The sequence below is a fragment of the Thunnus thynnus genome, chromosome 23, assembly GCF_963924715.1.
Source record: "Thunnus thynnus chromosome 23, fThuThy2.1, whole genome shotgun sequence".
NCBI lineage: Eukaryota > Metazoa > Chordata > Actinopteri > Scombriformes > Scombridae > Thunnus > Thunnus thynnus.
The window spans coordinates 14615932-14628038 of record NC_089539.1 but is presented as its reverse complement, the minus strand read 5'-3'; the positions used below and the strand labels follow the sequence as shown (position 1 = coordinate 14628038).

The 12107-nt window shown below is 39.2% G+C and overlaps 1 protein-coding gene across 6 annotated transcripts in view; it reads right to left on the bottom strand.

The window, feature by feature from the left end:
- cacna1c (calcium channel, voltage-dependent, L type, alpha 1C subunit) overlaps window positions 1–12107 on the bottom strand; it is a 214674-nt gene that overhangs the window by 26890 nt on the left and 175677 nt on the right. For 3 of the 6 annotated variants that reach the window (XM_067581243.1, XM_067581245.1, XM_067581244.1), the window contains 8 exons: window positions 11901–12008; window positions 11738–11790; window positions 11494–11640; window positions 11140–11341; window positions 10448–10606; window positions 10163–10273; window positions 7055–7138; window positions 108–281 (listed from right to left, as the gene is read on the bottom strand). In XM_067581243.1, coding sequence (XP_067437344.1) covers window positions 108–281; window positions 7055–7138; window positions 10163–10273; window positions 10448–10606; window positions 11140–11341; window positions 11494–11640; window positions 11738–11790; window positions 11901–12008 — 1038 coding nt within the window. Of the gene's footprint in view, window positions 1–107; window positions 282–6092; window positions 6177–7054; window positions 7139–10162; window positions 10274–10447; window positions 10607–11139; window positions 11342–11493; window positions 11641–11737; window positions 11791–11900; window positions 12009–12107 lie in introns of all 6 variants that reach the window. The other 3 variants (XM_067581247.1, XM_067581249.1, XM_067581246.1) reach the window with 2 other exon arrangements.

The following is a 12107-nucleotide window of genomic DNA, read 5'->3' as shown; positions in this document are numbered from 1 at the left end:
AGCTACATAAATACAGGATGACTCTGTGCATGCTGCAGAAGATGACAGCGGGAGCGACAGAGGAGAGATGACAGGACCAATGAAAAGCCAAAAGTTTTGGATCATACCGTAGTAGGAGGAGGGATGGAAGGATGAAGGGATGGAGGGATGGTGGAGGAGTTAGGGAGGCGGACGTTACCGTCGGAGCGTACCATTGTCCTTACCACAGGGGGGTGAGAGGAGGAAGAGGAGGAGGAGGAGGACGAAGAGGAGGAGGACGAGGACGAGGAGGAGTCAGCTGGCTTTAAGGAAAGGCAACAAAGATCAGCACCAGAGCAGCGCCTTGCGTGTGTATGTATGTGCATTTACAGTATGTGTGTTTTTTTTTTTTTTTAGTGTTTTTATGGGAAAAGTAGTGAGAATTTCGTTCTAGCCCAGACAAATAAGGCTAGCGAGTGTTCAGTCTCTGACCAACCCTCACATGGTGGAGAGGTGAAAAATAAATTTCATCTGAGCCGGGAGGGAGAATTCTTTATATTTTATTACTGCATATATATATATACTGGCCCCATCTTCTTTGAGGACCACATCAGGCTGATTCACTTAAAAGACTGAAACATGTAAGAAATGTGGGATATTGGGAAATTTCTGTGTGATGCCTTGAGGGCTGAAATAATGAATGATGGTCTTGAGCAGCCGCAGAAGAGAAGAGAGCTGATTGTGTGAGGAGTCTCTGTGCAACATTTATGTGTAGGGTCACTGTCATGTGAGCCGGTGGATTTGTGTGCGGGCCGCCTCTGTAGCTATCTGTTTTTCTTTCTGCCAGCTGAAACTACAGTACAATAACAGTAGTTGACACTCAAGCTACGTTTACCAAAAACATCTCAGCATTAAAAGACAATGCCTGTTTAAAAATACTGAATGTGTTATTCAGGCAATTCTTTGACCTAAAAATAGTCAAGATCCAAGTGAAATTAGAAATGGTTCGGACCTTGTGAAAAGTTAACTTTGTTAACGTCTGTTGTTGTTGTCTCACAGTTGTCAGCTAACCAGACCACAATTTCAGTTGCATCTATTTTCAGGTCAAAGTTGCACCAGAATATCACATTAAAAAGACAGAAGGTTATTATCATCTAATTCAGTCCCACTCTGGACTAAGATGATTTTAGATGCTTTTGGAAATCAGAGCCCACAAGTATTTAGATAACACTGAGAAACAAAACATAACATACTGTAGGGAGACACCCACTAGTCCTCCCTAGTACACAGTAGCAACATTTTAGACTACTAGGAGTGATAGATTAACTAGTAGTTCAATCTATGACTCAGGAGCTGTTCGCTCTGCTTCGGTATTGGCCCTGTTATAATACCTTACCACAAAATTAATGCATCATCACTCCCAATCTTCTCCGAGAAGAAAAGGAGGACCTGACACAGCACAATTAGTGGAAGTACAATTAACTTTGAAGAAAGGAAGAGGCAAAGGGGAAAGATAGTAGGAAGAGACGGAACAAAAAAGAGAGAGAGGGGTAAAAAATTGGAAATAAAAAAATAATCTAGGAAATAAGACTGAAAGGAGAAAAGCCAAAAAGGAAAGGAAGTTATTTCAAAAGAGAGAGATAAAGCAGGGAAAGGAAGGAGGGGAGAAATGATGCTATTAAAGGAATTCTAACAGGGCCATACATACACCTTTATGGTCATGCACAGTAATGATGGACAATAATGTATCACGTACTACTAATTACACTTGTGTATTATAAGAACATATTTTGTACCCCTTTTCTAATTGTCCAGTAACCAGGGACTGGCTGAGAAAAAATGAGCGTAGAAGAGGCTGTGTGTGTGTGTGTATCTGTGTGTGTTTGAGGGGAACTGACGTGCATAATGGTGTAAAGGGGAATGAAAGTTGGAAGGGAGGACAACTGTAGGAAGGAAGGAAGGGAGGGAAGAGTGATGGATAAAGGGTAGACGAGGATGAGTCGGAAAGGTGGACGGGAAGAAAAGGAAGGGAGGAAGGACGCAGGGAAGGAAGATGGTACTGATATCACTAAGTGAGGGCTAAGTGAAAAACTGAAGATGTGTGTGTTTGTCTGTGTGTGTTAATTACACAAAGGGCCAGTTGGGTCAATTTAAGCATGATTTAAATCTGGATTTGCTTCAATTTGAAAAGTGAAATCAAAGCCGTGAACCAGACTCAGATTAAACTCAAATCACTCCTCATTATATTTCCCATTATGAACTGACACAAAACAAATTATATAGAGTGCAGTGGACTCGTGGCCCTGGAGGATCCGTGCATTACACGCTATTTTAATTTCAGTAGAAAAACAAAACAGTCATTTTCAGATAAATTCAGGCTGAACTGAAGTGCAGATGTGAGGTACGAGAGATGCTGCTCACATGATTTATGAACTTAGTGAGATTTAATTTGAGCTGTTTTCTCACATTGCACGTCATTTTTTCGAGCAAAAATTTTTATCAGTTCAATCTGTTCAGTAGGTAACATGGGTTTCTTGAGCACTTTTACCCTTGATTTTTAAGTTTTACACCTTTTGTGTAAGTTGTAAGTTGTAAAAACTGCAACATAAAAGTGCATTTTTATTTAATTGTGATGTGCTGGAAGTAAAAAAAACAAAAAAAAGAAAACAATTAATTACTAGCATGAGAAACCCATGTTACCCAGCTTGCAATTCAGGTGAGCAAGCAACACCGCAAACAAACGAGAAAGAGGACAGAGATAAACATCCATAAAAGAAGAGTTAAGTGAACTCAAAAAGCTCAGAAGTAGAAGGAGAGAGATAGAGAGGAGAAGAAGAGGCATTCCAAAGAGACAGAAAGAAAAAGAGAGATAGATGCAGTCCATACTGGCATCGTCTGCAAGACACTGCTCAGAGCAAACCACTACCAATCTGTTCACACTACTTCTACTCAAACCAAAAACAAAAGTGTAAAAGAAACCATGTAAGATTTAAGAAGCACCCGCAGGTTGCTGGGGAGACCCAGGATTAAGGAAGTATACTGATTTGATGACCACAAAAAGTGCAGCTAATCTAACAAGCACCCGACACCGCAGCAGAGTGGGTGCACTCAAACGGGATATTTTGGCCATTTAATATTTACTAAAGGCAAAGTGATAACATTTTAAAAGCTGGTCTGTTACTGCACTTCACAGTGCACTTAGGAATGCAATCAAAGAGAGGTAGCTATTGGCAAGCTGCTACTATTAGTTTCTAATTGCATTTCTCAGTATGTTAAAAAGCATTCACTTGTGCTTAGTGCCTGATGAAATGCAGTAGCAGGCTAAAATTTAAAACGTAAGTGACAGGGTCCCAGTTCAAAAACAGTCAAGAGTTCTCACGGGATTGAAGTGCGGAGGGTTTCTTAAAAAACAAAAAAAAAGGTAGCTTGGGCATCTCATCACCCAAATCATCAAAAACCATCAGAGAAGAACAAAAAAAAAAAGACTTGGGGCATGCCTTTAGGTTAGGGGTGAGAAAGGAAAATAATGAATCATTCAGAAAGAACTGCAAACCAATCAACCAAATCAATCAAACCAAATCAAAGGTAAACTCCAAAGCAAGGTGTTAAGTGCAACATTAGTCACTTGTATAGATGACAAAGATGTATATCTCTGGCCCAGTGAACCTCAGTTTTAAGGTGGCTAATTGATCAGTGTCAGATCCCAAAAGAGATATTATATCTCAAATTGATTTTTTTTTTATCACTCTAACTGCCTTTTTTAAGTGTATATGCATATATTTATGCAGGCATATATTCCTCTCTTTTATCTACACAAGTATACTTTGCTTCGAAAACAGATAAACATATGACTTTTATGTCATTTTTTGATTTCCCTGACATCAAATTCCCGCAAAACCTAACAACAGAATAACACAGAGTATCAAAGCAGTTTAGAAATTACCCAGTGTTGTTTATAAGAAGCTTTGTCAGCCCCTCATGGGGACAAATGGATTCCCTTTCGAAAGGCATGAAAACAACTGCCAAGCTCATACACCTCTGGGATAAACTAACCTTATTTGTATGCCTGACCAATACTGTCTGAGGTGCAACACTGCATTCCACAATGGGGGAATATACTGGTGTAACCATGTGGATATCCTTTCCTTGTTTCATGGCATCAAACCAGCAGCGTATTTGCAGTTGCCGGTGGGGGACGATTTCGGCCAAAACTATACTTAATGTGTATCCCCAAGTAGTTATATGGTTTTCAATAGAAATTAGTTTATAGTTGATGTTACATAATTGAAGCTTAAATACATAAATGTCTCATTCTAACCTGAGAAGTCCATGTCTGCATGTTCACTGACTTTGTGACTGTGGATATGAATATAGTATAAATAAATTATGATGAGAAGATTGATACTGCTTTCATGTAAGTATGAAACTTGAGCCAGCAGATTTTTAGCTTAGCATAAAGACTGGAAACAGGTAGCTTGGCTACCAGCAGATTCATTTAGAAGATAATCCACATAGAGATGTGACAATGTTTTTGATTGCTTTGTAAAAAAGCACACACAAAGCAAGGCTCATATGTGTGTCTCTAAACTGTATAGTAGAGTTGAAAAGTTTATAAGCAGGCACACAGACAGTGTATCTAAGTTAAACTCACAGAGAGCTGCCTCCACCTGCTGAGCTTCCACTTGAGCTATATCGTACCCCCTGAGGAATTTAGCTGGATGCTTGGTACAGTTTTGCAGACGGAAGCTGTGGCATTAAATGGAATAAAGATATACTTTCCTACAAAAAAAATCCGTCACAGTATAAAGGATGCATGTTTTAATGTGATATTCAGCCCTTTGACCAGTCTGCAAACCAGATCATAGTACATGATTTGCTTCTCTGGAAAATCAGTCCGAACAGCAAATCTTATCCTCTACTAAGGCTACATGAAGTGGGGTTCTGTCCAGTCACACTTTGCAGTTCTCCATGGTTTTCAGACTATTCTCCTGCCAAAGAGCACTTTGAATATCACATGAATAAAACACCAATTATCCCTGAAGTGTAAATAGACACTCAACATTTGACTTGTGTTTGGGATATTCATTCTTATTCAGCTCCACTGTTGACCATAGGGCCTCTATGTGGATAATAAATGAATTCATACATACATTTACATAAATTTTACGGGTCCTGAGTAAATCCATTTATGGATCAAATTGTTCCCCATGTCTGCACATTGCTAATGTTGGAAAAAAAAAACAAACAAAAAAACAAGTGAAACTTGTATTTTTCTCATTTGAATTGAAAGTTTCCCTGGTGATTTATGAATTGAGACTGTTTTACGACCCTTGGGTCAAAACACTATTGTTCAAAAATGAAAATCTGCATTTATTCCTGCATTCCAGAAAAAAAAATAATTCTGAAAACATTATATACTGTACAGTGCCAGGCCTGGACATATCACCTTTATGTCTGTCATGCTATACAGTGTCCATCATGCCAGGGGAATGGACACTATCCCCTGTGGTAATGATAAAAGACCAAATTAAACCAATGTGAAACCAAACCAAGTGCTGAGACAATGCAATAGGTTCTATTGACAAATGCAATAGTTTCTGATGCTACTGATGCTCAGCAGACCGAGGCATGAATACCTATCTGGAGCAGCTTCAAATATTAGAAAACCTGTGCACCCACACTTCAAAACTACAAAAAATAATTTGCACTGCTGAAGATAAACAGAGTGAGGAGGCGCAGGTAGAAGGAGGGTAGAACATGGAGAACAAGTTGGAAAATACATTTCAGCAGCCTCCATTGTTAAAATCATTACATTCTAGCAAATAATATGATGGAGTAATGATAACATTACCTCCCCATCAATTTAATTTTAAATAGGAAAAGGTTTTTCAGATGTCAAGGATCAAAGTTCTCAAACCCTTCAGAGGATACTGTGCACTGTTTTGATTTCCCTACATCTGGTTGTTTTCACTGCCAGACCTATTCATCCGTCTCTTAAGTTAAAATGTGGTGCAGCTGAAGTTTCCTAATCATTTGAAAGAATGCGAGATGGGTATCGGCACTCAGTCTGTTTGTGTGTGTGGGAATGGCAGAGCAGGCAGGCAGGAAGGGAGGGAGGGAGTTGGACTACTTACGTTAACCTCAGTGATCGCTATGTCAACAATGCTACCCACAACTATCAAGGCATCAAATGTGTTCCATGCATCAACAAAATAATGCTGCGTAGGGGTGGAAAGAACAGAAAAACAACAGAAAAAAAGGACAGAACATAAGACATTTAAAAATGGAAAGAACGGAAATCAAAGGAGAGAGGAGAAAAATAAGATAAAAAACATTATATACATGAGCCCTGGAGCTTTTAGTAGGAGGAGAGAGGGAAAGAATCAACAAAATTAAACGGCAAAAAAAGAAAAGAAGGGGCAGTCTGAAAGAGATGGACAGCAGAAGGAAGAGCAGCGGCGATCGGTCATGCTTGTCCATGAGAGGAAAATGTCAACAACAAGAACAACAGTAAAGAACAAATTGCAACAAAATCACAACTAAAAACGCCCCTGTTGCTGCAGTCAAAAATGAAAGGTATATAAAGCTGTTTGTGATTGGTCAGTGAGTTAGTTCAGTTAGTGAGGGAAGTAAACCTGAGGACATGTCACAGTCTGACAAAAAAAAAAAAAAAGAAAAAGAAAAATCAAGAACCCGACAACATTTGTATTGAGGAAGGAAGACGCTGGTATCTTTTGAGGACGCAAGATAGAAAATCTTGGCTTTAAAAGCTAAACCCTGCCTCTTCTACTTTTAATGAAACCCAGGAAGAAGCTCGTTCTTGTTCAGGAACCCTTGTGGCTGGGCGTCCCCTGAGTGGCAACGGCCATCTTGGAGTTTAGGATGGAGAGAGAAGAGCAGGAGGAGGAGGAGGAGGAAGAAGAAGAGAAAGAGGAAGCAGAAAAAGAAGAAAGAAGTAGAGACGGTACAACACAGAATTGCCACAAAGGAAAGAAGAGTGGCGGGAAATGGAAGATTTAGAAGAAGCGAGAGGACATAAGACAGAGATAGAGAGAGAGAAGGAGACATGGAGAGTAAGAGTGGGCATCGTACTTACGTTGATCTCACTGAGAATGACGTCTATTATGCTGCCAATTACGATGAGGAAATCAAACACATTCCAGGGATCACTAAAGTACCCCTACACAGGATGAGGTGAGCAAGAGGAGGAGGAGATGGAGGAGGGTAAGAAAGGTAGGTTAGAAGGAAAACAACATCTGCCGCCACTACGCAGCTCTATTATGGTGGTATGAGTTTGTACAGTACACTGAGGAAACTGATGAACCAACACATGACAGGACACATCTTAATTCTAATTTCACTTAATAGAATTAACAGGTTTCCTTCACTTTATCTGTTCCTCAGGTGCAGCTGAATTTTCTGCTCTGTTAAGGGTAGCGTGTTAGATAGCGGTTATTAGAATATTCCGCCTGCATCTTGGGGCCATTCGACAAGGCTGTGGCACTGATTGTACTTTGTTTACTTATTGTGGGCAATTCATCATCAACACTGGTACAAAATGAGGATTTATGAAATGCATCTAAACAGCTTCAGGCCAAAACAGTATTATTCAAGCTGGTAAAATGATCGGTACTGTAAATAGAAAGAGCTGCGTCTCAGATAGTTATAATAAACCTGGGTTTATGTTATATCCTGGTTTAGATACTAACAGAAATGCAGTCTAGAGTAAACTTGAGTAACAAACTACAATGACAAGATGTGACAAAGGGATTTTGGAAACTTCCCATATACTGTAAACTAAATGATATATCATTCAGATTCTGGCTGATTGTTTTTTTTTCCATACTTGCACCAATACTATTGCGAGGGATCTGTTAGTATATCTATCAGATAAGTATGTCTTAAGATGGTACGGGAAGTTGAAGGGGGAAATCAGAAGGATCACAGCTTGAATGCGATGAGATGTGAGGCCTCCACATGTACATTTTTTGGTAGTCATATTTTACACTCACTATATTCTGTAGTTAACCTATACAATAATTGTTCAACTTTCTACACAAAAACGTGAGGTTGTACAATATGTACAAACAAATCCAACTCAGATTGGTTTGATTAAATAGGCTTGAAATGCCACTAAACTGATATAGAGGGATGCTGAGAGAAGATCAATCATACTGGTCCATTTTAAGCCTTTCATCCGTCATCAGCAGCTGAACTGTCATTATAACAGACATAACTCAACTACCCCTGTGCCATCATCCACATGTTACAAGATGTCTCAGGACTCTGATGTGTATTTAATTTGTTGCTTTCAGGTGTAACGATATCAATGTAAAACTGAAATTGAACATTAGTAAAACAGAGCTCAGCATTATTATTTAAAAGCTGATATATGGATTGATTAAACATCAGTTCACACATGACTTTCAAAACAGTGAGTTGGGAGGAAAATTGGGGATTTCCAAGAACTATTGAGCACCAAAATGTGCTTAGATATTCAGAACCATACGACACATTAAAAACAGAAAGACAACTGTAAGAAATCTGTGTAACTGTAGCTGTTCCAAGGGGGAAGGCTGTGTAAAAATGAAAGGCATTAGCATAAATCTTCTCCATAAGGCAAATATTACTGCAGCTGATTCCAGGTGTGTGTTGACGGCTGTCCTCCCTTGTAAGCGGCTGTTTAAAGGAAGAGTTTATTAAAGTCAAACAAACTGAAACAAAGTACATTACACACTGCCTGTTTCTTTTCAGCATTGTTCAGTACGGCTTGGGATTGTGTCATCACGCTGTGCTTTAGTTTATGAATTAGACATATGTTTACTAATCATAGAGATTCACAACTCTACTAGAGTAACCATGATATGCTCCTTTTTTTTCAAAAAAGAGAGAAAATTGAAAAAGCTTTAATTGTTAATGTTTAATTTGCTTTACCACAGGTAAACACTACATAGCATAACACGCATGCATGATGCGGTGCAGCGTGGCGTCAATTCCAAGCCGTAAAGGTTGTTGAGTTGTGTCTAAAAATACAGCAAAGCATGCTTTATGTCACTAAGACCAAATGGTTCATTATTTTCAAAAGTCATTACAAGATATCCATCTTACATCCGTCTTAATCAATAGACACAATTATAACAACATGATTTTGATTTTGGAACTAATTGGAAAAACAAAACAAATAAGTTTTAATTAGTAGTTAAAAACCTTTGACTATGAAATACTGATCGTTTTGTGGATGATTAATTCCACCAACTGAGCAAATCATTTCACATATAAAATAAAGAAAAAGTAAAACACAGTTGTAAAATTTGTTTGAATTCAAACCCACTGATCATTTAGTATCTGCTTATAACGTGCTGGTTCAAATGAGCCTAGTGTGTAAAAGTGACACTGGTGCTGTTGCTAAGTATCCTGGAAGGAAGGCTAAAAAAAAGAAGAGATTACCCTTAGCAGATGGTTTGATTTCACCTTTATGTTTCTCCAGCTCACTTCAGTGTATTCAAAAAGAAACTGTATGACTGTAATGTTATAAGTACCACCAATGTCTTTAACATATAATCAGTGAGATGAAGAACAGGGGCTGATTGCCACTGATTTTTGGTTCAAAAGAATCAATAAAAAATCATCATCAAAACTTGATGTTCTTGTTTCTTATACTTGATTAAAATACTATGATTTACAAACTATGCTCTTGCTATTGATTGTGTTCAAGGTTTTTTTTTTTTTTTTTTCACAAACCCTGCTGTAACAGAGGGAATCATTCCCATCTGTTACTGTTTAAATAGCTGTTGTACCAGGAAGTTCTCAGATTGGACCAATAAACCCACACAGCTACACAGCAACAGCAAGGAAACAATAGAGCAGTGAGATTAAAATCTACGATAATGTCCAATCATGTTTTAAATCCATAATATCATAATTATCATCTGGAGGAAATTAAATAAGTATCAAGGATAGGCAGTTCGATGTTGGTGAGCAGTTATATGCAATAAATGTGATTCAATGCCTAGAATATATTTGTCTATTCTATTCTAATTTATTTCACTATTATTTATTTATGATTGTAAGTAACTAGTTGTACATTCATGCTTTTTATTCTACTCTAACGTACTGAGAGATACTGTTTTCTTTGCTGCTCTGTTTTATTCTACTGTACTGTTCTCTGTATTATTCTATTCTGCGGCAAGAGAAGTGGACCTACCCTGGGTTTGAAGGCGATCAGTTTAAGGATCATCTCCACGGTGAAGAGTCCAGTGAAGAGCATGTTGAGGATGTTCATGGCATCATTGAAATTTTTGGTCTGTCCATGATGCTGCAAGGACACACAACAAACACACGCAAACAATTCAATAATGTCCACGGATAACGGGAGTTTGATGGGAGTTGTCATTCATAAAAGGATTGACTGTAATATTTCCCTATTTTAAATTTATGTGTACTTGTATTTGTCTTTGTCTTTGAATGTGTTTGTGTGACTGAGACTCACTTGCATGGCCAGACAGATGGTGTTGAGAAGGATGAGTGTGAACATCAGGTATTCAAAGTAGGTGGAGTTTACCACATACCACACCTTGTACTGGTAGGGGTTCTTAGGGATGTAGCGACGCAATGGACGGGCCTTCAAGGCATACTCCACACACTGACGCTGTGAAAAACACGCACACACACACATACACACAAACGTTGACTTTTGCCTTTAACACGTGCCTGCTGATGTAGTTCCCCAACTTTTTGTCACTCAGTTTCTTTGTACTCAGACCATCATGGGAGAAAAGCTGTAGAATTGACTTGTGGCAGTCAAAAAAAAAAGCCTTCTCTATCCCGAACTATTCCTCCATCTCCTCCCTGCATTTCCGGGCTCTTGCTAAGACCTGCACCAGCAGAGAACCCAGCTGCAAGGACTTGGCCAAGCCCCTTTTTTAAGCTTTACTTATCTTCTGTCAGAGCTACTGCAGCTCCTTCCTGGCTTGACTCCTGAAGTAGTTCAGCCTCTAAAACTCATGTACCCTCTCCAGATTCTTTCCCCACTGCCTGGCCTCTATTCCCTCTCCCTTGTGTCTCCTGAATGACAAAATGACTTTCCCACTTCAGTCAGAACAGCGAAGTCGCTCCCTGTTTTCTAATGTAACCTGAAAACTGTCAACATTCAGTAATAACTTTATATAAAACACACTTTACCTGGTTCTTGTCCAGCTCACAGTTCTTATATTCCTGCTCTCCTTGCTCCTGGAACGTGACGATGACGAAACCGACGAAGATGTTCATCATGAAGAAGGCGATGATGATGATGTAGATGATAAAGAAGATGGAGATGACCACGCGGTAGTTGTAGATGGGCCCGACATCCTCAGTGTGAGAGTCTATGGCCCGGTACAGTAACCTGAGGGAGGGAAGATTCATTGCTCCAGTTAAAGGCTTTTATTAGTAGAATAGGATAGGACACCAGGACATTCCTGAAAAAGCAAAAACACAGTGTACATACAATATGCATATCAATATAAATGTGCATTGTGTTTGTATGGAGACACAAACCCTGGCCAGCCCTCAAAGGTAGACACAGCAAACAGGGCCATCATGCCATTCAGGACATCGTCAAAGTTAAAGTCATTGTTCTCCCACTTTCTCGGGGCTCTTTCAGGCTTCCCCACATCACCGTTCTTATACGTGATGTAGAAACCTCTGTAAATGCACAAACACACACATATTAATGTGTTTATCCAGCAGTTATGCTATTAGAGATATATTAAGAAACCTGTGTGCAGGAAGGACCTCTTACCTGCAGTCTGCCTGAGTCTGTTTAGAGGAGTCAGAGCAGAAGAAGAACTTGCCCTGATGGACAAACATAGAGATATTAGAATTTTAGATGTTACTCATTGTAAACATGTCATTGCTACTGATGACATTTCATGAGGCTTGCAGACAGCTCCTCTCCTCTTTACCTTGAAGAGTTGTACTCCAATACAGGCGAACATGAACTGGAGCAACGTGGTGACAATGACGATGTTTCCGATGGTCCTGATGGCCACAAACACGCACTGCACTACATGCTGGAAAACACAAAGAAAAGCGATTGTGAGTATATGAGTATGTGTGCATTTTAAGAGTCAGTAAATATTTCAATCAGTTTAATATTGCAAAGCTTTCCC